General features: G+C 36.3%; 1 protein-coding gene across 1 annotated transcript; it reads right to left on the bottom strand.

The window, feature by feature from the left end:
- Positions 1-1,458: 1,458 nt before the first annotated feature.
- cracr2aa (calcium release activated channel regulator 2Aa) lies at positions 1,459-27,164 on the bottom strand. The gene is made up of 18 exons (XM_081372358.1): positions 26,870-27,164; positions 18,723-18,967; positions 16,424-16,535; positions 16,088-16,277; positions 14,127-14,273; positions 13,046-13,136; positions 12,504-12,599; positions 11,240-11,427; positions 9,057-9,128; positions 8,935-8,980; positions 8,761-8,852; positions 8,138-8,492; positions 7,565-7,697; positions 5,973-6,054; positions 5,710-5,824; positions 4,414-4,515; positions 4,092-4,168; positions 1,459-2,716 (listed from the first exon to the last, which is right to left on the bottom strand). Exons 2-18 carry the CDS (start codon positions 18,915-18,917, stop codon positions 2,632-2,634), a joined length of 2,178 nt encoding a protein of 725 aa, XP_081228484.1. The 5' UTR covers positions 18,918-18,967; positions 26,870-27,164; the 3' UTR covers positions 1,459-2,631.
- Positions 27,165-27,427: the final 263 nt, after the last annotated feature.

Genomic DNA, 27,427 nt, shown 5'->3' with positions numbered 1-27,427 from the left:
TGGATTATTACTCCAGAGGCAACAGCATCTGTATTAGAACATCCGCCCTTTCGTTGATGATCCCTACAAGGATACTGTTTGCCCAGGGTCCAACCAGTTGATGGTTCTGAAAACAAAAGTGCTGGAGAAATGGACATTGTGGTGAACTTGTTCTTGGAGCAAACTAAGGATGCTGAACCGCGAGCGTGTGGCCGGGGCCTTGGCCGTGAGTGTGGTCAGCCACCGAGATACAGGAGTCGAAGCCCTCACTAGGCCACTGGGACAATGGCAAAACAATAAAAGAACACTTTGTGGACCGTTTAAGGTCAGATGCGACTTAAGATTTAGACCGTAACCTCATCCCTGATAGAGAGCATATGAAAAAAATGTGAAAGAGTTAAGTGTAAAATTGTATGTGTTCCTGGTGACATATTTTAATGAAAATTTGTGTGTATAAAGATTTAGTTGTGTTAAATCAATGGTGTAAATTTCATTTATTTCCCTTCTTTAGTAATATGCGTTGCTAAGGACTTCATTTTGGACAACTTTAAAGGTTAAACTTTTTGCCCCCTCAGATTCCAGATTTTCAAATAGTTGTATCTCGGCCAAATATTGTCCTATCCTAACAAACCATACATCAATGAAAAGCTTATTTATTCAGGTTTCAGATTATGTATAAATCTTAATTTAAAAAAAATGTACCCTTATGACTGGTTTTGTGGTCCAGGGTCACATATACTTAGTATGGGAAACATGCAATATGCAGCACTAAATGTTTCAGTAGGCTCCATTGGTCACATGAATTCTTCAATATTCAATATTTCCTTTAGTATGGCCAGTTCAAGTATTTCAAAAATAAATAAATACAGCAATACTGAATTTGTAATCCAACGTGTGGGTAATTGGCTTAACTTCTTGGAAATAATTAGTATAAAAAGAAACTTTAAAAAATTGCAGTTGATATTACTTCCATTTCATTCATCACTCTTGATATACTAAAGTTAAATGCTTTGCATTGTGGCATACATTGTTCCACACAGTGTGTTTTGGTTGTGTATTACACAGTTTGGAAAATAATTTTTCAGTTAATCTTTGCATACAGGAAATGTCCATACTGTGTACATTATACACACTGCATACTAAGAGATACGGTACGCTATATCGAACATAGCCATTGTGTATATCATAAATAATTATTTGTATTATTTAAAGGGGGTTTTGGAAACCAACCCACAGTGTATCCCACAAAGTATCTGCAAGATAAAAAAATATAAATAAAATATTTCCAAGAAAAAAAAAATAGATGAAATGTCTATGCATTTTAAACATTAAACGGGTAAAACCGGATTAACCGGTTTAACCTCAGGCTAAGCTTTAAGAACAATGCCTTTTCAATATCTGAATTCTTATTTTTCAGTGTTCATTGTTAGCTGGCATGTAATGCCACCTCTTGCTATTTCCTTGAAAGCTCGAACCAGAATGAATGCAAACATAGTATTCTTTATTCCAACATTTCACTCAAAATACATTTCTATTTAATATTTACACATGTATATAATAAAGCAGGAACATTTACAAGACTCCATGAGCGTGAAATCATCTAAAACGTTCACATGGTGTTTAAGCTTAGTGCATTCTGCCCAGCTGTGATAGAGAATCAATGTGTGAATCCACATGAAAACTCAATTTACAGATCAAGACTCATATTGTGATTACTGAAAAACTGAACGACTTGATAAAACACAGTATAAGCCTTATTGTTCATCTTAGATGTGCATAAGTCCACTGTCTGGTGGACAATTAATGCTTCCTTAAAAATGTGAGGAAATTGTTATTTATGGTAAGTGTGAAGAGTAATAAATTCTGTGAGACTTTATGCACTGATTTAACACTGACTACATTAAATTACAAATACAGGCAATACAAATATATATATATATATATATCACTGTTGGCACAATACATAAAATACAATCAAAAAGTGTTCTGAAATCAATGTTAGACAAAATCTACTTCAATAGATCAATCGTTTCAATGTAGTTAAAAAACAACAACACTGAACCCTGTTAAAACCGAATCCTCATGCAAACTATCTGCTTGCTTCATGGCAGTGTGTTAAAAATATTGATGCTGGTGAGAGCAAATAGAGACATTTTTCCATGATTCCTTGCTAGGAATACTAAAGGAATAATTCAAGATGTTCAATCCATCGCATAAGTAATAAATAAATACATTTGTGCAAACGACTGTAAACAAACTAGCGTCTGTAGGAGCTTGTTTTGCTCATTTAAAATACACTTTCCTAGACCTTCATATTAAAAAGATGAAGTACCACAACAGCCAATACGAAAATACAACTTTGTATACTTCAACAGTGTGACGGGTGTTTGAAATGAACTTAATAGGGACGCGTTTGATGAATTCTAGTGTGTACAAAACTATAGTGCGCTAAAGCCCTACATCTAACTGAAAACTCGTCCGTTTCACACTGTAAAGAGGTCGTGGTTTATATAAAAAAAGACCAAACATTTTTTAACTCTACAGTGGTCATACAAAAATGCTGACATTAAAGAAAACAGGAAGATAAGAGCAAGACACACCAGATCAGCATTAACACCAAGGTTTCTGTGAGTGTTAAGGGATGGCTTTCTACTAGCAGCAGGACTTCTTCTTAGCTGCGCTGTCTACTAGCGATACGGTTTTCTCTTTTTCTCTATCCTCTTGTTCTTTCAGAACTCTGGCAGAGAGGGAAAAAAGTGTTATATCGTATGAGGTGCAGTACAGTACAATGTAACTAAATAATAATGTGTGAATTATGAGCTGGCGGAAACGTTAGTGGTGAAAATCCATCATTTTTGCAGTTGCATATGCAATTGACTTTTCCAGGTATTAAGAATTGTTATGCTAACAGTCTATTCACTTACTGAAGCTTATTATTAGTATTAGTATTATTAATATATAATTATAGTATTTATCAATGTTTATCAAAATGTTAGTTTTAGTATTTTTGTCATGCATTTTTTTATTTACGTTTTTTTTATATATATAATTTTGATCCTTCAACTTAAACTTATTTCTGTTAGTTGCTAAGACATTTTTTTTTCATTTAATATTTATATTGTATTAATAATAACAATACAGAAACAGACATGGTTACAAGGCACAAGCTGCTAAAACTATTTTTATAAAAAAGTTATCTAATCACTGGATTTTAAGATTGCAAACTAAAGTTGGGGGCATAAAATGTTAAGATTCACTTCAGAGCAAGCAAAGCAAACTTAAAAAAAGTCATGAGTAGAAGTGTATATTTCATCATGTGTTTATGCAAGTGGAATAATCTGTATTTATTTGTTTGGCATGGACAGAAATTCATGTTCAAAATTTCTTATTTTTCAATCTTTTCTATAAAACTGTTTGACAACTGGGACCACTGCGCCATTTTTTGAATGATGATCTATTATTGTGGTATCATAGATTACAGATAAACCCGGCACTAAACATGTGAAAATGAAACAATTTGTGGTTTGTTTTGTGGTTGTCAGGCTGTCATTTCCTGTCTAAGGGGCCCGTTCACACAGAATGCATTTTTGCATTCAAGGGCAGTGGAATAGAGATGCATTTTTTAAATGTTGAACTTCTTTAAGCCTTGAGCTCTGCATTTTCAGATCAAGCATGTCATGCACGAAAAATGAACACAAATGTCAAATACATCCGTCTAGCGCATGTTTACATAGAAAAAACATGGCAATTCTACACAGTAAAAAGCAAAAATGCGTTTAGTGTGAATAGGGAGGTTCTTGGTCAGATTAAACTGCAAAGTGAACCACAGAACATACCCGGAACATAAAAACACTCTTCCATATTCTGATTTTAAAAGAAATTAGTCATTTAATAAATTTGTTAATAAACTTCATTTACGTACTGAGTAATATCAATTAACAACATGTACTTACTATAGGGTAGAGTTAGGAACAGAAAGTTGCTTGTAATTATGTATAATTTACTGTTATTACTACAGTAAGTACATTAGCATGTAAAATATAATGTGCAACATGTAATGTACAGTAAGTACATGTAACACTGTAAAATACAGTGTGACCATAAACTCTTACCTTGCCATGTGAATCATAGCCTCTGTCACATTATGGCTTGAAAAAGCACTGCACTCATAAAAGATCAATTGAAAGTCCTGAAAGAGTGAACAGAATGACTTATGTTAAGAATAAAGAGTCATTCTTATGTCATTATGGTTCTTAATGTTGGCTGAGTACAGGCAACAGTAACTGACAGGAAACCACTTAATATATCTCATCAAACTACACAATGATTCGTGATGTCTGAGCCTGTTCTTTTACTTGTTCATTTCAAGAGTGCCATGCTTAATATGTTTAATGGTGATCCATTAGTGCCACTCCAGGGCCCAGATTCACTCACCTTGGCTAGTTTCTCTCCCGTTCCCAGCGGAATTGCTCTCTGGCCGTCTAGATCTGTCTTATTCCCCAAGAGCATGATGGGAATGTCCTCACCTGCTCCCTCCTGTAGTATGAAAAATGACAACCCCTTCCCATCATAACTATTAAAAACTGTAGAGATGATACCGTTTGCTTACTTGAAATAAGTTTTTTTTGGTTAAGATATATAAGATATATATAAGCATTATTACTCCAGTCTTTAGTGTCATATGATCCTTCAGAAATCATTCTAATAGGCTGATTTGCTGCTCAAGTAACATTTCTTATTATTATCAATGTTAAAGTCAGTTGTGCTGCTAAATAGGTTTGTGGAAATCATAAATTCTTTTAGTACGCTTTGATGAATAGAAGAATCATTTATGCTTTTTTATGCTTTTATTATAAATGTCTTTACTGTCTCTTTTGATAAATTTAATACATCCTTGCTGAATAAAAATATTTATATATTTATATACATATATATATATATACACACATACATACATTTTATATATATATATATTTATATACATATATATACACACATACATACATTTATATATATATATATATATATATATATATATATATATATATATATATATATATATAACCAGCCCTAAGAAGCAGAAATGGCCAAATAAGTATTTCCATCATGACTAGACCTTATGCAAAAATAGCTATACCTTAATTCCAGGTAAGATAACCATCTCACGTGAAACTAAACAAAATACCACACTAAGCAGAAAACAGAAAAAACAAACAGAATGTCTAGCCCAGAAATAGATGTACATTTGTCAGAGTAGAAGTAAACTAAATGTCTGGTCTGAATAGAACATTTTGAATTAAATATATAAAAATTAAAAACTAAAACTAAAATTAAATATATAAAAACTAAATAGAATTCATGAAACCATTCATGAAACTAACTAAAACTGAACTAAAATTTTAAAATAATATTAAAATAAAAACTATTTTAAAAATGCAAAACTATAATAACCTTGTGTACCACTGATGGAAACAATTGGAAAAGGAAAACAAAAAAAAAAGCCAATTGCTACTTGCTATTACTAGTCGAAAGTAGGACGTATTTATAATTTAAGTGGAAAAGACATGTTCATAACTAGAGAGCATTTTATTGGACAAAATACATCGTTACCCCAATATTTCATTAAAATTCCAATCAATATCTTAAACAAACTTCATTCTAGAGGTTTATGTGTACATAAGCATACATTTAGTCTTTTACTCCTGAAGAAAGTGGAAATGAATCACTCACCTGCACGCTGGCCAGCCACTGCCTTACTGCTGTGAAAGTCTGCTCACTAGTGATGTCATACACCACTACCACACCATCGACCTTGCGGAAAAACTGCTTGGTGATGCTGCGATACCTGACGGTGGAAACCCACAATGAAACTTTTGCATTCATCTGTTTTCTTAGTTAGCAGACACAATGGCACGATCAACAATCAACTAGGCCACTGATAACATCCAAATTATGACTAATTAAACTGGTTTTTATTAGAAAATATCACTTGCCTCTCCTGTCCAGCTGTGTCCCACATTTGCAGGGCTACCTGGCTGTTGTCCACTGTTAGAGTCTTCACACTGAAGTCAATACCTGCACACACGTCACACACATGAAAGAAGTCAGTCTGAAAGAGGAGGAAGGGGGTCTGACATTTAATGTCTTCATGCTTTTTTTTTTTTTCTTCCCAGAGGAAGCTCCACACGCACAAGCCCTGACTAAAGGGCAGATGGAATTGATTTGAGGTTTTAGTCAATACCAAGTTATTGATAAATGTTTAAAACCAGCTCAACATAGGAATCATGCAAATTGAGACACATTATGACACATTATTTTCATGTTATTGTTTATAAGTGCCATGTAAATAGTATGGTGCTGAATATGATAATCGATCAATATCATAGCACATCTCAAAATACTGTGGTATTACTGTATCATGGTATTGCCACATTGCTATTTTTTAAAGTTTGAGGTTAGTAAGATTTTTTTTTTAAAGAAATCATTACTTTTATTCAGAAAGGACACATTATTGATCCTTTCAGTGACTTTAACATAGTAAAAAATTTTTTTTTAATTCAAATAAATGCTGTTTCTATTCATCAAAATGTTCCAGTTTCCACAAAAATATTAAGCAGCACAACAGTTTTCAACACTGATAATAAGAAATGTTTCTTGAGCACCAAATCAGCATATTAGAATGATTTCTGAAGGATCATGTGACACATTCAGCTTTACCATCACAGGAATAAATTACATTTTAAAATATATTTAAATAGAAAACAGTTATTTTAAATGGTAATATTTCAAAATATTAATGTTTTTACAGTATTCTTATTAAATAAATGGTGAATATAAGAGATAAAAATAGAAATTATTATTATTATTATTACTGACGCAAAAAACAAACAAAAAACAATGAAATGGGCAGTAAAGGGCAAGGCTATGACAAAACGACATCTATACTTAGTGTTATATTTGAAATAGTCCTGAGTGTGTTAAAGGATGAAATCAAGAGTCAGTAAAACCTCGTTTTGTGAGATTAAATATATTTTATATTATAGACAATCAATAGACAGTGTCACTGTCATTAGAATGTGGAGAATTAACTGTGTGTTCACACCGCCGCCGGCGAGAGCGTCAAAGTGGCCGGAAGTCATTCATTTTCAATGAGAGCCGGCGGCGAGCTCCGGCGAGGGCGGCGAGAAGAGTTGAAGTCAGATCAACTTTATGGTAATAAGCTAAGACGCGGTTCGGCGGCAACCAATCAGAATGTAGAAGTCCTCCGCCTGAGAGGATTCCAGAGAACGCAATCCTGTAAACATTGGTTTAAAAAGATCACGCCTTCGATCTACGTCAAAGCATAAGAGCGTCCCCGAATCTTTCTCCGGCTCCGTTGGCAGGGCAGCGAGAGCGAATTTTGCCACTCTCGCCGGCGGCGGTGTGAACGTACAGTAACAGACCCAAGCAATATGAGGGTAAGTCAACCATGACAATTTTCATTTTGGGTGAACTAGTTCATTATTGAGGCTATTTAGGTTAAATAAATCAAAAATACCTATATACACACTAGTAAACATTAACAAGTAAATGGAAGGCCACTGACCTACAGTAGCACATGTACCAGAGTGGAAACAGTCATCACAGAAGCGACGTAAAAGAGACGTTTTTCCCACGCTGGAATTCCCAACAAGAATGATCTTAAACAAACGATCTGGACCTGAACTGGACCCTTCATCCTGAAAAAAAAAAAAAAAAAAATGATGGAAGGGTATCAGCAGTGCTCTTATTCCCAAAGTCCAAAATTAAATTAAAGATTTTATTTTCATTGAATGTATATATGTGTGTGTATTGCAATGTGTGTCTGTATGTTTTTCAGGAGATTTAAATTCTCCAGCCAAGCTGTTGTTGAAAATAAGTTGGTTAAATGAAGGTTAATTTATTAATCTAAATAACCCATTTCCACTATAGAACCTTTTTTTGTGCAATGGAAAGATCCAATGGATATATTCTAAATATATGTTGGTTACTTGTCTATTCAGAATTAATTATGAGCAGCAACCTTTTTATTTCGGGTATGTCAAATTGCCAAAATGGAGGCTGTATGGTAAGTGGTTAAAGGTTCTTTTTGAAACCTCAACAATGTCCAAGGTTTTGACCAATCAAAATAAATTCTCACTGAGTGGACTGTCTCTTTGCCCACCGGCTGTCCCCTGGGTGAGGTGGGCGTGTGTGCGACTCCTAGAGGGGGTGAAACAGAGGTTGGAGTGCTGGTTGTGGGGTAAATATTGCTCATCTGGAGATCAATGCCCTCCTCCTCCAACTCCTCATCTTCACTCCATTCTCTGAGCTGGGCCTGATAACCCTGCTGAAGGAGGTGGGGGAGGGGGTCCTCCTCAATTGAGATGATCCTCTGGAGCTGGTGTTTTGAAGGAGGTCGTCCATCTACCATGTCCTCCAGGTTCAGGCTGCGCCCATTTTCGCCACTCACGTTCTTCTGCTTGGAATACGGCAGAACTCCTTCATCCTCCTCGCTGGAGACAACAACAGCCTATATTTAAATTTATTCACCAAAATTACATGAGCAAGATGTAGTAGTATCTTTTTTGATAACTCAAACTATAAATATCAAGAAAACCTCTTCTTATTGACGTCTTCACAATAAACTTTGATGTAACTTGGATAAAATGACTAGTTCTTTTATCTCAGGAGACTCAAATCTTTTTTGATTTTGCAAGTTCATTGTATCCTTTCATCTTGAGTACCGTTGAATGTACAGAGGGCATTTTCACACAGCCTTACCTCTTGAATGACTGCTTCCGCTCAGCATGATTCACAGTAATTGATCCAGACCTTTGTGTCCATGAGAGTTTTGCAGCAGCAGTTTTTGGTTTCTGAGAGACAGCAAACAATGACTTGACATAGTCAAAATGCAAGATCAGTACAATATCTTATATAACGTCTATATGAACCTACTTGATAGCACATATCTCTTTCATCTCGTAAGTGTTTGTTCATTTCCCTAGGAGGAATTAAATAGAACACATTTCAATTCTGGCCAAACATAAAGATCTTCTCCATTTTTAGTAATTTCTTACCTTAGTAAATCAAGCTGCTTGAGAAGACTTGCCCTCTCTCTTTGCAGGCTTTCTGTAACCCTATAAACCTCCCTGAAGAAAACACAAACTCTTTTAATGAGTTTAGCAACAAGATGGACAAAAAAAAATTGAAAAAAAAGGCTAATTGAACTGACATTATGAGAAATCAACATTATTAATAAACAAGTAAATAATAAAATTTTCATTACTGTAATATCAAGAAACTAAATTGTGATATATTATTTAACTTTATGCTGCATAAATCAGCATATTATAATGATTTCTGAAGGATCATGAGACACTGAAAACTGGAGTAATGATGCTGAAAATTAAGCTGTCATCAAAAGTAATAAATCACATTTTAAAATATATTCAAATATAAACCAGTTATTTTAATTTGTAATAATATTTTTGCAAGATTCCTCTTTTTATTGTATTTTTTTTGATGTAATAAATGCAGCCTCGGTGAGCATTTGACACATTTGTGGTGTGTATAACACACAATTGTAAACAAAATTATTCAACCCCAATTGCAAATCAGGTTTATTGGCAAAATGTACAGACTTGCAGCTGTTTGCAATGAACAAATCAAACAAAAGTAATTGAAATAGCTTATCACAACAAATGTTTCAAGTGGTTTCCCCAAATTCAACCTCTAAATGCAACTTTTAATGACTTCTGCAGTCTCAAAATGATTCAACCCCTTCATGGCAAGCATCTTTAGTACAAAGTGAAACACCCTTTTGGTGTTATGTCCTGCTGCAAGATGAGCAGATGTATAACCAGACACAGATTTTCTATGGTGTTCATGTCAGGTGACTGTGATGGACACTAGAATCTTCCAGGACTTCTTCTGCAACCAAGCCTTGGAGGAATTTGAGTTATCCTTGGGATCATTGTCCCGTTGGAAGCTACAATGACGCCCAAGCTTCAGCTTCCTCACTGAAGGCATGACGTTTTCTCCAAGGATTTCCTGACATACAAAAATGAATCCAAACTTGCCTTCAACACACTGCAGGTATCCAGTGCCAGAGAACGCAAAGCAGCCCCAGAGCATCACCGAACCACCACCATGCTTAACTGTAGGCAGTGTGCTCTTTTAAGCATATACTTCATTCTTCTTCCTCCAGACAAAAGCCGAAAAGTTTCGAGTTTTGCTTCATCGCTCCACAGAGCAGAATCCCAAAATTTCTGTGGCTTATTTATATGATTTTTAGCAAATTGGAGCCGACTTTTCTTGAGCTTTTGGGTCAGTAGTGGTGTACGTCTTGGAGTTCTGGCATGCGTTTAGTACGCTTCTTAGTGTGCAGCTGAAACCTCAGTGCCTGATGCCCCCAAGTCTTGCTGCAGGTCTTTTGTAGTCACTCAAGGTTTTTTCTGAACCCATCTTCTCAGAAATCTGGTTGCAGCCGTTGATAGCTTCCTTATTCTGCCCTGTCCAGGTAGTGTAACCACTATTCCTTTAACTGTGAACTTGCGAACTATGCTTCCAACTGTCTCTCTAGGAACATTTAATGCCTTTGCTATCTTTTTGCATCCTGTTCCTTGTTTGTGAAGAGCGATGATATTTTCTCTTAACTTTTTGGACCTTTCTTTTGACTTAGCCATATTTCTAACATGCAGTCAAACGTGACACTCAACAAACCTAGCCAGTTCAGATATTTCATGTGTTCTAGCTCAAGCACGCCTGGTGCAACTAATGAACCCTTGATTAGTTGCATCAGGTGTGCTTGAGACAACACCTGTTTTACAGATTTGTGCTGTTGTGAGGGATTCTATTCAGGGGGCTGAATCATTTTGAGACTGCAGAAGTCATTAAAAGTTGCATTTTCAGATATATTTGAGGGAAACCACTAGAAACATTTGTTGTGTTGAGCTATTTCAATTACTTTTGTTTCATTTCTTCATTGTAAACAGCTGGACGTCTGTCAATTTTCCCAATAAACCTGATTTGCAATGGGGGTTGAATAATTTTGTTTACATATATACATATACATACACTATACTGTACTACACTATACTACACTACTATACTATACACTGTAAGACCTGAAATGGGTGTGTCAGATATAGGGAGACATACAAAATGTGCAGGGCTAGTGGTACTCCAGGACAGGTTTGAGAACCACTGTTCTAAATGATTTCCTAACATCCAACATCCTAACATTTCATAACATTCTCACATCTCTCGCTCCTCGTGCAGGCGTGAGGACTGATCCTGCAGCAGCATGAGTTGCTCCTGGGCCAGGCTCAGCTCCTGGGCGGTGTGTTCCAGCTCACGGCTTAAGTCGTCATTATACTGTTTGAGTTTGACGTTCTCTACGGCCGTCTCTCGTTGCTCACTGTGCAGCTCTCGACACTGACTCTCCAGCTAACGGAGATCAAACATCACACGTGTACACACAAATGAAACATTTGAGCTATCATCAAAAACAATTGAAGCACAAAAAGATATTTAAAACAGTCTCAAATCATGCTGAATAAAATGACCATCAGGTTTTACACAAATGTTTGGCATATATGCCAGACATGCATTTTTACACCACTATCAAGAAATGAGATGGCCTTGGAAGTGTTATTGTGAATGTTTGGCTGGGACATTGTGGGAGGAATGAATTGATAAGAAAGCTCTTGCACTCATGCTTTTACACACAGCTATGCTGCTAAATTTAGACACAAAAAGGACACAATACCATGTCTTTAACCAAACATGCAGTACCAAACTTTAGCTCGATCTTTACATAAAAGTCAAACACATTAGCGCAGACATAAAGTCAGTTTAATCACTTTTGCACAAAGTTGCATTGCAGCAATAAAGAAAAGTAATTTGGTTTAGTTGTTCACAGATGAGAAGAAAATGAAGCTTGTAATGAGAGAAGCAAAGGAAGCATTAAGACTTGTTACTTTCTGTTCATTCATTAGCATTGAAAGGCTTTGCTGGGTTTTGTTTATTGTGTGTATAAATCAGCATTTATTTGTGTGTGCGTCAGACATGGCTTTCTAAAATTTGAACATAAATTTCCAGCAAATGATCTACAACACCTGCTGATTGTGTTACACAATCTGAGAAAAATATGTCAAAGCTGAGTAAGATTTATATGAGTTAGAGTTCTTAAAATGTAGATGTTAATTTGTTCTTGAGTAAAAGTTACTTCAGAATTAAAACTCTTTCTGGAAAAGATTCCTATTCAAATATCTTCATTATATATATATATATATATATATATATATATATATATATATATATATATATATATATATATATATATATATATATATATATATATATATATAAATTTCACTGCAGTTGGTTGTCATTTCCTTCATTTTATTTAACTACAATGTATTATTCAAATATTGAGTGTACGAGCAATTACCTGATAAATTTAACTAGTTGAACTGGTTTGATGACTACGTAAACAAGCAAAGGTATTAGTTGTGACCAACCCGTTTCTGTTTGTTAGAAAGAATTTCCAGTTCTTTCTCCTTAGTGGAAAGTTGATGCTCCAAGTCCTGACTGCGAGACAAGAACCGATCGGAATCCTGGAGAACATAAAGATCACACGAAAATTTACCAATTTTTACAATTTACTACAGTTTCCACCAAAAAACATAGAAACAGTTATTATTCCTCCTGTAAAATCATAACTTAATTTAAAGAAAATGCAAATAGGATTACAAGGAACCAAATATCTGATCAAAGGAACATACAATGCAACATCAAGAACTGTTTTAATCTCTAAAGACCATACATAGTTCTTTATTGGTCAAAGTAAAAAGACGCCTCTCCTAAATCTCTATGATATTCTGGTCTCTACATTTGTCTCAGATGATCCCTCCTTCAATGCAGTTCTATGAGATTTATTCTCTTCATTGTATAGTCCTCCTTTATGCTTTCTTTAAAGTGCACAATTTGAGGTTAATGTTAATATATTGTATACTCAGAGTTTAGGATTATTTCAAATGGCCAATTGTAATAAAAGCTTCACCTCTAAGAGTATCCTGTCTTTCTCATTCTTGATCTGTTGCTCCATTTCTTCATACAGCCTCTGGATTTCATCATCATGTGTCATCGCTTTCCTATTAAAGATGTCAGGATCAATCAAAAAGCTTTTAAGTCATTTGGTCACATCAGTGTTAAAGTATTTATATATTATATATAAAGTATTAAACACTATTCAATGCATTCATGGAGTGAGAAAGATTTCTCTATTTTTAACTCGTTCCCATGTTTTTATTATCTCGGTTTGCTGGGAGAGAATATTAAAGTTAGAAACAAAGGCAGCCAGAGAAAGCAGCAAGATATCATCTTTCATTTACAATAAATGCCATGCGTATGTGATAACTGGCAGGTCAGACTGACATATTTCAAAAATATGCCTTTAAAAGCTACAGTGGACATTGCTATCAAGCCAGCAGTCTCCCTGCCATCCGAACTCTGGTGTGCACCAAACAAGTGGACCGAAAACGCTGAAAAGATGGGTCTCGGTCTGCTTTTAAACAAACTCTGCGGTTCGACGGAAATATGAACGTAACCAGACCAAAGACATGTATATGAACCAAAAACAGGACATGATGTCACAAGATGAACCCCAAAAAGGACAGAATGCTCAAGCATACCCGTTTTTTCTTGTCATAGTCACAATGTTGCCCATCACAGTTTGGTACAGGCATCAGAACCACATCTCCTTCTTAGTTTGTTTGCAACGGAGGAATTCCTGACACTGTTTTGACTCACTTACACATTTTATAAGCTCTTTATGAGTTGCCGCTCCCCCGTATGTGCGTATATACGTCATAAAAGCAGGTTTTTTGTTTTTGTTTAGTATCTTTAGGTTCGGTGTTAAAAATGACAGTTTAAAAGCTAAGCGAACTAGGACTAAATGTATCATTTTCTTTTTTCTGATCCAGACCAAAAGAACTAAACTACAAGTGTGAACACACCCTAAGAAAATGTTCATTTATGGTAGTAATGTCTTGTTGTATATGACTACAAATATAAAATCCTTTTTAAAATGCATGATATGTTAACATTCTAAAAGGTAAAAAAGTGCTAAAGTGATATCTGACCTTTTAAGGGCAGTCTCCATCTCTTTCCTCTCCTGGTTGGCCTCTTTGATCTGATAAGTGACCCTGGAAAGGAATTCCTCAAAATTGGACAGGAGGTGAGGCTCGTCTCTTCTGAGCTGGGCCCAAAGACTCCGCACCTCTCCTGGACTGAGACATCACAGCACACTTATTGCATCATATCAAATTATTGTTTGTAAAAAACAAAAAAAAAACAACAAAAAAAAACACAACAACTCAGTTTTTAAAGTTTGCTGTATGTTTTATCTTTACATAAAGTAAGTTTTATCTATTGTAGAATCTTGCATCACACTCCACAAACAATGTGCTCCAACAATCAAATGAAAAGTTTCTCGGGGGAATGCAAATGTTTTGCGAGCAAACGCAAAGTTTATCTGGGGAACTCAAAAGCATTTACTTCACTTATTATTTTTCCTCCCATCTCATATTTCAGATATGATATATCATATGCATTAGTCTCGCGTAGCCAGACCTTCAGACTGTCAGCAGAATGTCTGAACTCCATAGCAGCTTTTATTGTCCAAGGACTGCCCAAGATTATGGGTGAATTCTAAATGATGTTTTTTGCACCCTTGAAGGGCACTTCGAGAAGGGGGTGCCATTTGTAGGCACGTTCTAATTGAATGTGAACAACTAAATCCCTTCAAGGAAGTAATTTAATTAATTATGGTCATGTTCTGCCCTTAGGAGTGAGTAAAGCATAGGGAAGCTCACTTCCAATAGGAATTTGCCCTGCATCTGACCAACATGTAAAGCAACCAATCAGTTAATTTTGTTCCGCGTCATGTTTAGGGGTGTGGAAATGTAAAGTCGATGTCCCCACAATAACAGACTGCAACAATGGTGCTGGTAACTTCACATACTTTTGAAAATCCAACGTTTAGTTGATCCTGATAAGTGCTTATTGTCACATTCGTAAACACGACATTTTTCTTCTTCCATAAGGGGGTTTGGCATTATGACGGCTTTGTATCCAGACGGACCGTCAAAGAACGTGACACATGTCTCCCGTTAATCCTGGAGAATTCAACCAATCAGATGACGACTCTAAAACTCCTGAAGTGTTGTGTGCCATATGCATCAGACGTTCAGCAAACGGTCGGTGGTGGCGAAGTCTGAGGCTGAGACTAGAAATGCATATCAGAATCTAATCCAAACTGTCAGCTCCCCTTTGAAAAAGCAATAACTGTACACAAGGATTACAGTCAGTCAGAAGGATGAACTTTTATAATTGATGTCTTCCACCATCACCGTTTGCCTTTTAGGAGTGGCGGTAGTTTGCTGAAAGTGCATCCGGTCATGCGTTACAAAAATGGGCTCAACTCACCATATGGTGAATGAGAAGACAATAATTGATCTGTATTAAAATCCCTTGGTCTTATCAAAGGTGCCTTCCTTTGGGAATGTGCTGTCTCTTATTTATTTATTTAACGTCAAATCAACAAGAAAGGTTAATTTTATGACAAACTCAAAGTAAAATTTTAAATAATCATAATATCAAAAGGAAAAACTTTACAAAATAAAGACATTTCTATACAACAATGTATTCTTATTTTTTTACAACAATATAAAAATTATTTGATATAAAATCTAAAACAATGTGTGTTATCTCTTACTATTGACTGTTTGGGGGGAATTTATATCTATATGTTAACTTCATATGGCTTGTTAATTTAGAGTAAATACACTATTTAAATGATATGATTACGACTTTAGAATTACAATAACTGTAGATATTAGGCTATAGATAGAAATACACAACTAATGCGTTTGAAACATGAAAGCAGTATCTTAGCTAGTGTAGTTCCATGCAAGAAAACGTCCACTGATGTTTAAACAATAACTAAAATATATAACAGCCTAAAAAAGAAAATCAATTATAGGATCCATTTCAAAGGGCAGTAGATTTTCCAGTAAGTGTGGCTGACAGAAATGACACTCACTCTTCAAAGATGTTGCTCGCCCCCAGGTTCTCCATTAGCATGCAGAAGTGTTTCTCCTCATCATCCTCTGCCCTGCTGATTCTCTCCTCCCATTGGCTCTCGTAGAGCACTTCCGGAGAATTTCTTGAGACCGGCTCCTCACCTGAATGCGGCTCTACTGGCACCACACCAGGGCCAAACATGAACTCACCTGAATAGACATAAACACATTAGCAAGTAAATTATATAGACAACCCAAAATATACATATAGTATAAATCAAGGAAAAAGTGTGTGTGCTTTTTAAATGACTGCTGTATGGATTCAAATCTGAACCGCCAATGCAATGCAAACGTACTAAAGCCAGAAGAGAACTCCTCAAAGGTCAGATATCCATTGCCATCCGTGTCCAAAGTGTCAAACACATTCTCAAGTTCGTCAGCACTCAGAGGAAGTTCTCCATTTAACCTCTACAACAACATGACAAATGATACAGATGTTATGAGAAGCACACTGCATTTTGAATTTCACTATGAAAACAAACCAAACCACATATTCCCCAGTTCTTTACTAGGTTATTTGTGTCATGACCAAAGTTTTAAACAAGGCTGACGTTTGACACCTTTAAAATCAAACACGCTGTATCTTTCAGTGATCAACCCAGTTAACACACAGCAAGAACGTTACTATTCTTAGGAAGCAAACAACACACCCTTGTGTGGGAACCTGACAAATGTTTGCTCAGATATGCTCTAGTATCAGCTGTCCCATACAACTTTTGACTTTTTCTGTACTTGTAGAAGTCATTTGTAAATGCTGACAGATGTGTGAAAACATTTGCGTAAAGATGCACACAAACTGTGAGCCATCACCCTTTTCCTCCGCAAACCAACGTGACAACTTCTAACAACAGTAATAAACCTCCTGTAGCTTTTTTTTTTCACAGCCTGAAGGTTTAGAAAAAAAAGCTGCTCTTTGAAACATCAATAGTGTTGTCAGCATTATCTGTCAGACGCAACATGTGGTAGACCCATGATGCAAGTTACTTTGCCAAAGACGTAAATGTTTTGTCACAGTTTTCATAGCATGTTCACAAAGATTTAATAGAAAGATTTAAAACCGTGGGATCTATTTCCAAACTGGTCGAAATAATAAGAGCCATAATTTAAATAAAGATGAGGAACCAATGTTTATTAATGAATGTTCCACAGACACTGGATCAAAGCTGTGATGCTTTTGAAAGAGGCTCTTCAGAGCAGGACTTCAAAGGAAGCCTGTACAATCAATGGAAGAGGTGATCGAATCTGCACAATAATACAACTGAAGGGGTGGTCTCAAAACGCCTACCCCAATTCCAGGACGGTCTCACATGTTCCTTCGATTCTGACATCAGAAGCTGAAAATCCACCATATATATATACATCCACCATATATATATATATATCCCCAGTTCTTTTATATACACATGTATATATACACATGTATATATATATATATATATACATACACACACATATTATATATATATATATATATATATATATATATATATATATATATATATATATATATATATATATATATATATATATATATATATATATATATATATATACACACACACACACATACAGCAATTTCTAGCTGATATATTTTAAATCTGATAGCTGAAGTATTTTAGACCTTAAAATAAACATGTAAAAGATAGATAGAATAGATAGGTAGGATGGATGGATGGATGGATGAAGATAAAATTCACTCACAAAGAGCAATTTTTGGCTGATGAAATATTTTAGAGTTAAAATAAACATGTACAAAATTATAGATAGATAGATAGATAGATAGATAGATAGATAGATAGATAGATAGATAGATAGATAGATAGATAGATAGATAGATAGATAGATAGATAGATAGATAGATAGATAGATAGATAGATAGATAGATAGATAGATAGATAGATAGATAGATAGATAGATAGATAGATAGATAGATAGATAGATAGATAGATAGATAGATAGATAGATAGATAGATAGATAGATAGATAGATAGATAGATAGATAGATAGATAGATAGATAGATAGATAGATAGATAGATAGATAGATAGATAGATAGATAGATAGATAGATAGATAGATAGATAGATAGATAGATAGATAGATAGATAGATAGATAGATAGATAGATAGATAGATAGATAGATAGATAGATATTCAATGCTTTTTACAGGCCTGGAAATTACAGTTAAAAAATCTTGATATATCCATCTTTTCCAAGACTGTGGGAACACATATATTTTTAGTTCTTTTTTTGTTAGGTAAAAAGAAAAGAATCAAGTTTCTGTACAGAAGCATGTTGTATTTAATTTGTACTTTTTCCAAGACCAAATTGCCAATTACATATTTAACAATCTGTGTCATTAATTACTATTATTATACAGTGAATTACTTCAGATCGCCGTTTATGTTCTGTTGCAAGTAAACAATTTAATGGGTGAACAAACACAAATTTGCTCAATTAGCTCATGGTTCGCAGCTGAAAGAATGCCAGGATAACCAGATAATACATTTTGGGGGTTTCCATTCTTCTTTACCTATAAAACTCCCTAATTACAAATTACATGGACGCCTAGTTTTTTCCCTTCCCAACATCCTTACCTGCATATCCCGTCGTGTAATGAAGCCTTTGCTCTCTATGTCACAAATCTGGAAGAACTCTTTGGTCTTCTCAAGCACAGCACTGCAGTTGCTGTCACTGGGCGTCCCCTGCCTGTCTTCTCCCCTACGATGGGACGCCCGATCCACCTTAGAGCCACAGGTGTTGAAGGTGGAGAAAGATGCCATGGTGTCCATGTGTGTGTGCGTATGTGTGTGCGAACTCTCCTTCCTCACATGGGTCAGCCCTTGACAGAAGAGAAGAGCAGAGAGAGAGAACAAAGCTTTTGAGTTACACCACATCACATCCTCTTAGAGTGCCGCCAAGCACCATCTCTTAGCAACCACCTCTTTAATTAGACAACGAGGGCACGGAGATGGGCACAGGAAAAGAAAGAGCATTAAAAATAAAGAGAACGACAGATTGAGAGAAAGTGCCAAGGTGTATATTTAGACAGGTTATGTTTTTCGCGTAAAGAGGGTCATACACTTGTCCATTTTCTGAATTCAGAGAAAGCATCATTGCATTTACAGCCCATTTGGCATGTTATAGCTGGACTGTCATACATTGCTGTATTTACAGAAAATGATCTTAAGAGAAACCACAGATGGATCTGCTTTCAATTGCTAGAGAGCTGTGTCCAAAAGTTTGTGGTCTGTAAGGCGTTACAAAAAAACGAATAAATACATCAGCACAAGTGTTTACAACATTGATGATAGTAATAAGAATGTTTCTTGAGCAGCAAATCAGTATACTAGAATGATTTCTGAAGGATCATGTGAGACTGAAAATGCAGCTTTGCCATCACAGGAATCAGTTACATTTTAAAAAGTGCAATACACAAAAAAGTAATAATATTAATAATTTTTTACAATGTTACTGTTTTTACTTGTTTTTTATGTATTTAGTCAAATAAATGCAGCATTGGTGAGTATAAAAAACTTATTTTAAAAACAGTTCTATTACAAAAAACAAAAACAAGAAAAAAACTATAATGGTAACCATAGACATTTTCTGTTAGTGGTGCACATTCTTTAAAACTTGCTGCCACAATTCTAGGATGTTGTGAGTGGTTGCCAGGGTGTTTCTATGTGGCTTCTGTTCTGAGTGGTTGTTATTATAAACCATAGACAGTAAAAGAAATGGACACAGCGACCCCATTGGATTCAACGGAGACAAAGTGAAGTCAATTAGAAACTCTTACTTCCTGGGGGTCGAGCGTACTGCGCAGACTTAAACTGAGCTTGACGACGTAGATGTGACGTGAGCAACCCGTCTGTCTTCTAGTAGCTGTGCCAAGAGAAATCTGAATCATTCCCTTCCGAAACTTGCAGAGACGGAGAGAGTGAATAGGAGCTGTCCATGAGCTAGGAGCAAGAGAAACGTTTGCTATGTATTCTGATTCATTATTTTGTCACTTTGCCTCCACGTCCCCCCGATTGCGCGCAAGCTTCTCCTCCTGTCCATACGGTAATTCTCTACTGTGCGACAGAGAGTCGCGTGGTTATGACGCAATCGTTAGCCTACTTTTACAAAAATTACAGATCACTGGAGCTGTGTGAAGTCCCCCCCTGCTTCAAACACTCCACCATCATCCCGGTACCCAAGAAACCTAAAATCTCTGGACTTAACGATTACAGACCTGTTGCTTTTGACATCTGTGGTCATGAAGTCATTTGAGAGACTGATGCTGGCCTACCTGAAGGACCTCACTGGACCCTTGCTGGACCCCCTGCAGTTTGCTTATCGAGCAAACAGGTCTGTGGATGATGCAGTCAACATGGGACTGCACTACATCCTCCAACATCTGGACAAACCAGGGACTTATGCAAGGATCCTGTTTGTGGACTTCAGCTCCGCTTTCAACACCATCGTCCCGGATACCCTCCTGAATAAACTAACCCAGCTCTCTGTGCCCTCCTCCATCTGTCAGTGGATCATCAGCTTCCTGACAGGCCGGCAGCAGCTAGTGAGGCTGGGAAAAGTCACATCTCGGACCCTTACCATCAGCACTGGTGCCCCCAGGGGTGTGTTCTCTCCCCACTGCTTTTCTCCCTCTACACAAATGACTGTACCTCCAAAGACTCCTCCGTCAAGCTCCTGAAGTTTGCAGACGACACCACAGTCATTGGCCTCATCCAGGACGGTGACGAGTCTGCTTACAGACAAGAGGTTGAACAGCTGGCTGTCTGGTGCAGTCATAACAACCTGGAGCTGAACACGCTCAAAACTGTGGAGATGATAGTGGACTTTAGGAGAAACCCCCCTGCACTCCCCCCTCTCTCCATCATGGATAGCACTGTGACAGCAGTGGAGTCATTCAGGTTCCTGGGCAATACCATCTCTCAGGACCTGAAGTGGGACAATCACATTGACTCCATTGTCAAAAAGGCCCAACAGAGGTTGTACTTCCTTCGTCAACTGAAAAAGTTCAACATACCACAAGCGCAGATGACTCAGTTTTACTCAGCTGTTATTGAGTCGGTTCTGTGCACTTCTATAACTGTCTGGTTTGGGTCAGCCAGCAAATCAGATATAAGAAGACTACAACGGACTGTTAGGACAGCTGAAAGGATCATTGGTGTACACCTCCCCAACCTTCAGGACATCATCACAGACCCCTCCCACCCCGGCCAAAACCTGTTTGCACTTCTGCCGTCAGGCAGACGTTACAGATCTCTGCGCACTAGAATATCTAGGCACAAAAACATTTTTTTCCCCCATGCTATCTCCAGCTTAAACAGCTAAAACAGCAATTAACACCTGCTGTATAATTCATTCAGTACTTGAGAGAGAAGCAAGAGGTTTTTTTTTTTTTGTGTGTGTGTGTGTAAATAGCCTACATATACAAATTTTATTTATAGAGCTGCACACACAATGCACAAATCTGTACATAAGTCTTCTGTTTCAGATGTTTACTAAAACTATTATTCTTGTTTATTCTATTTATTTATGTTCTCATTTAAATGCTTGTTCTAATGTAATATATGTATGTATGTACCAAGAGCTCCTGTAAAAACCACAAAAAATTCCTTGTGTGTTTGTGCACACTTGGCGAATAAAGCTCATTCTGATTCTGAAAAACTTTTCCTTTTTAGTACATCGTTGTCATATAAATGTACCACCAATGTGCAGCATCCACCTGGATGATGCGACGGCAGCCATATTGCACCAGAACGCCCACCACACACCAGCTTATTGGTGGAGAGGAGACAGAGTGATGAAGCCAATGAGTATATATGGGGATGATTAGGAGGCCATGATGGACAGAGGCCAATGGGCAAATTTGGCCAGGATGCCGGGGTTACACCCCTACTCTTGGGATTTTTTGTGACCACAGAGAGTCAGGACCTTGGTTTAACGTCTCAACCGAAGGATGGTGCTCTTTGACAGTACAGTGTCCCCTTCACTATACTGGGGCGTTAGGACCCACACAGACCATAGGGTGAGCGCCCCTTCCAGCCTCACTAACACCTCTTCCAGCAGCAACCTAGTTTTTCCAGGAGGTCTCCCATCCAGGTACTAACCAGGCTCAACCCTGCTTAGCTTCAGTGGGCATCCAGTCTTGGGCTAGAGGGTGATATGGCTGCTGGCCTAGTAGGGTAAAGCCTAAAATGTATCATAGATGTACGTACTCTCAAAAATGTATCATCTTTGAATAAATAATTTTAAGTGGAGACATTTCCATTCAAAGAATACTCTACAAACCTTGGATATTTAAGTCTTAGCAACTCTAATGGGTCCTTAGTCACTAAGAACTTTTTTTTTTTTAATTGCCAGCCTGGTAAGGTACTTTAATGCAAAATGAAGCAAGCAGATAAAGCAGAAGAAATAAGAAATACATGATGATTGCACCTCAGGGTTCTTGGCAGACATTTTGATTAAAACTTTTGTTTTCCTGTCAAAACAGCTTGAATACATGCAACATTGATTTCTGTTGTCTAAAAACTCAATCTTAATTAGCATTTACACTGCACAAAAGTAATTTCAAAGTCTGTAAAGCCCATTAGTAGGCAACGCATCACATCGCACTGATAACTTTTCTCTGACACCTGCTAGATTACTACCCACAAATTGATTTAGTTAGCTGTAATATTGCAGGTAAGGGTATAGAAGGCAATCAGTTAGGCTATATCATACAATATGTATGTAAAAATGTGCTTATCAAACAAAAATGTTAAACATCAACTTATTTTTATGCATACAACATTTTTTAAGGTGGTCAGCTACATAATATTTCACAACTTAAGCTAATGCACTTGTTCAAAGCATCATGAAAAGTTATCTAGTTTCCCTATAATATGTGTGGCACTTGCATATGACTTTCATCAGGGTCTTGTTGGATAAAAACATCTGGAGAGACAAAAAACCAATCAGTCCTTGGCTGTCAAGAATAGCAGAAACTAGAGGACTGTCTCTATTATTAATGGAATACAGATGTTATTTGTTCAGTGACCACAAGCTGAACGTTAATGGGATTGATGGAAGCTGACAAGCCATGCCACAGAGTGGTGCTTTGCATTTCGTCTGGGGTATTGACTGGGAAATCCACAAGTTTGCTGCGAAACCGAACGATACTTTCAGTGGCCTTATAAACTTGACCACTAATAACAAACTCCAAAATAGCCCACTAAGGAAAGACCAAAATCATGTCCTCCACAGGCGAATTTATGTCACAGGGTCTTCAACAAGACTAGCTCATTTTGAGAAAAAAAAAAAAAAAAAAAGAAAAAAAAAATGTGTTCAGATAAATGCTTCCTTCCACATTTTTTATTTTGTTCATATTTTTTTTTCTGAAATAAGACAAACATTAATAGTGATGAACACCAAAATAATAGATGGATTTGGATGAATATTTCAGTAACCCAAAATGACTTTAGGGTCAAAATGGAGCCAAAATACATTCCTAAAATGACTTTAGAAAGAAATGGCAGCATGTCAGTAGTTAAATAAGTTTACTTTAGCAATCTTTGTTTCATTACATTCCAATGGTGACAATTTAAAAAAATGGTAAAAAGCATTCTTCTTCAAAGTGTGCATACCTGCACCTCAAGAAGTATTAAAGATATCTCAATATCCTTTTAGATTCTGGTCCTTAAACTTTTCTTTTGGTAAGTTCATTTTAAAAGGCCCTATATGGTTAATTAATTAATGGCAACCAATAAGTTTACAAGCGCGTGCTCTTACGCGTGCTGGAATTTATGAGCGAGCACTGTGGGTACCGGCCAGACTGAGACGCAACCGGACGTAACACACAAAGCATCCCACAACATGCTGGAAACTCAGGTAAACTCCCACTGCAATGTTAAAATAATTGGCTACTTTTATCATCTTGACGTTGAACTAATGCTACATGCTTGTACCATGATAAGTATGGAACCCTATCAACCGTGCCGAATTGTGCCACTGCAAGCACTACTTCACATTTTCTTCAGGAAATGTACATTCTAGGTTTGTAGATAAGGTTTCTCCATTATTCAAATGCCCTGCCGATGTTGATCCGTGTTTTTTACCCGAAGTTCATCCGATTCACGTCTGGCCTTACGAGCTTCAGCAGAAAATAAAATATATATATTTTTTTCTTCAATATGTGGAGTTTGTGTTGGAGTCTGTGTTTTGCTGGGCGCAGGTCGTTTCTTAATGTTATCAGACATGTCATAAGTTGCATAAGTCATAAGTCCATGTCATAAGTTGCAGTGTCGTCGCTGTTGAGTGCAAAGTCAGTAAGCTAGACGAGGCGAGAGGCTCGGGAGCGCGCATGCAGGTCACGTCACTGGCGGTAAATCCGACCCGGGACCTTCACATAAAAATAAGAATACTTGCTTTCAGAGGTAATAGCAAAACCCGCAAAGTGGATCATTTTAAAGTGAGATTACAACCCCTTCACACACAGGCAATAAAAAAAGGATTCGTTTTGGTAGAAAATCTACATACAGCACCTTTAAAGAGGAATGTCTAAAGAATGAATAATGTTGAAACTAGGATTGTATCTTCTTTCCTTTTATCAAAACAACTGCAATAAACCTACCAATTTTAACAATATTTTAGTACCAAAAATACACCGAAATGGCCAAGTAGAGGCACATTAACTTCCTTCCAGAGATTTTTGACATTTCTGAAATACAAAAGTCAGAAAAAAAGTATTGCACCATCTAAATAGCCATGTTTTTCTTATTCTTATAACAGTATATTTTTAGCCTCCAAAAAGTCAAGATATTAACATTGTTGTTTTTATGTGAATAAATAAAGACAATTTCACTTTTAACATTATTCATTCTTAAGGCAACAAGGATAACTAAAGACAACAGAATTTACTAATAGACCTACGCATCTGTGTAAAATAAAATGATGCTGCCATCTTTCTAAAGTCATTTTCTCTCCCTACAATTTGGCTTTAAATTTTAAGTGAAAAATGTAATTTTGACCCCCCTCTACAAAATAGTGGATTATTCAGTAATCCATGGCATTTCATATTTTGGCTTTCATTACTATTTATGTTTGTCTTTATTCAGAAAAAAATTTTATTAACAAAATGTAAAATTTGAGGTAAAGGTAATTTAAAGGTTTTGCAATATAAGTATCATAACGAAATATACAGTAGTACCAAATGTGTATTGTGTTTACACATGGAATTATAGGCCAGACTATTATGCAACATTACGTTTTGGGTTCAGCAAGATTTTCTTAAATGTTTTTGAAAGAAATCTCTTATGCTCACCCAGGCTGTAATTGTATTGATCAAAAATACAGTAAAATTGTGAAATATAATCACAATTTAAAATACCTGTTTTCTATTTTTAATATATTTTAAAGTGTAATTTATTCCTGTGATGGCAAAGCTGAATTTCAGCATCATTGCTCCGGTCTTCAGTGTCACATTATCCTTCAGAAATCATTCTAATATGCTGATTTTATGCCAAAGAAACATTTCTTATTGTTATCAATGTTGAAAACATGGTTAATATTTTCAGGATTCTTTAATGAATAGAAAGTTAAAACGAACAGTATTTAATTGAAATAGAATTTTAACATATAGGCTATTAACCGGCACTTTTGATCAATTTAATGTATCTTTGCTGAATAAAGGTATTTTTACAATTCTTACTGACCTCAAACTTCTTAATGGTAATGTACTGTATACCAAATGGTCGCCAGTCCTGATAAAGTTTAAAGAACCCCAGTCTATCTATTGACATTTCTTTGAATCATTTGTAAATTCTTTACTACATTTCAGGAAATGAAAATAAGTTGATCTTAGCCTATTGAGTTGTCCTTTCACCAGAGCTACTTCATCCTTTTGTGAACTTCCTTCAGAAGGAATATCATTACTGCTTTGCATGAAACCTTTATCTATACTGCCATGTTAATGAAGAGAACACTGTACTGTACTATGAAGTTCAAACAGTTTAGGTTCTTGGACAAAGTTAAATATCACGTCTAAAAACCAGACTGGATACAGTAGTCAACATTTGAAGTGGATCAAAAAGGTTAATCAAAGTTGTCCTAAGGCAAGAATAGGTATTGTTCAAAATTCATGTATAACTTTGATGAAAGGTTTTGTTCCACTTCAAATGTTGACACACACACACATATATATATATATATATATATATATATATATATATACAGTACAGCAGTACACCTACAGGAACACTATCATCAGCTGATTCTTTAGTTTAACACAAACCATCCACAGTTTGTGTGTCCCTGTAGGTTCACCAAAGATCTAACACTATGCAAACATTATGTTGTATCAAGAAAGTTTTTCTTGCCAGTCTAGTTAGACAACACTGGACTGACACAGTAGCTAAAGACGATGCTCTACATTTAAAAGAGAACAAAACAGTTGTGTTACTAACTGTTACTGTCACACTGTTCTTGCCTATCACGTAGAAAGTGAAGTGCAATGTCAAAGAAAAAAAAAATGCACTTTCACAGATGGACCAAAGTGGAAAAGTCGTGTACAACATGAAAAACAATATGCAACTCTACAAGCAGTTGATGAAAACAGGAACACTAGTTTCCTCCTCTCAGAAGGAGATTCCTTCACACACTTTCTTTCACACTTCCTGTTCAGAGTTACCAAAGCACAGAACGCAGAAATGGTTAAGTTAAACGCAGATCTAGGGGGAAAAAACAACAACTTTACCTTTAAACAGGCAGCCGTTGATGTTACTTCATAAAATCCACCCATGAAGCGACAATCTCGTATTGAAAATTAGTCTACCTAATATTAAGAGTGAAACTTTTTCTCACAATCTTGAAGTGACATTGACTGCAGAAAATTTCTGCAAAGCAAAGACTGAGGCTGAAGTTTAATTGAACGTCCAAAAGATCCTGAAACTGAAGCTGACTGCGTTAAGGACACATGAGAACAGAAAGCTGGCGACAAGTTTGATCAAACACTCACTGCTGCGCGTTCACGGGGAGGGACACTCGCGTCCACGTGGACCTGCATCCGTCTGTTCCTATAGCAACGGAGGAACGCACGCGGAAGTTGGTCGTGTGCATTAGTAGAACTAACAAGTTACGCAATAAAATGACAGAGTAAGTTAGTGAACTGAATATTTGAATGTATTATACTGCTCTGCTGCACTCCGTTACACAGCGCTCTGTATATTGTTTGGATGACAAAAAGGTTTAAAAGTTACATTTATTCTGGTCAACGTCAGCGGTCCAACAGCGCTCGCTAATATGTTTGAGATGA

This window comes from Scardinius erythrophthalmus (assembly GCF_964197995.2).
Source record: "Scardinius erythrophthalmus genome assembly, chromosome: 8".
Classification (NCBI taxonomy): domain Eukaryota; kingdom Metazoa; phylum Chordata; class Actinopteri; order Cypriniformes; family Leuciscidae; genus Scardinius; species Scardinius erythrophthalmus.
The sequence above is the reverse complement of the archived record's forward strand: the minus strand, read 5'-3'. Positions and strand labels throughout refer to the sequence as shown.

Coding starts and splice junctions, on each gene's coding strand:
- cracr2aa (XM_081372358.1), bottom strand. CDS start 18,917: ATGGACACCATGGCATCTTTCTCCACCTTCAACACCTGTGGCTCTAAG. Junction 5,825..5,972: donor GACACAGCTGGACAGGAGAG/GCAAGTGATATT, acceptor TTCCACCGTCAG/GTATCGCAGCATCACCAAGC. Junction 2,717..4,091: donor GCTATGATTCACATGGCAAG/GTAAGAGTTTAT, acceptor CCTCTCTGCCAG/AGTTCTGAAAGAACAAGAGG.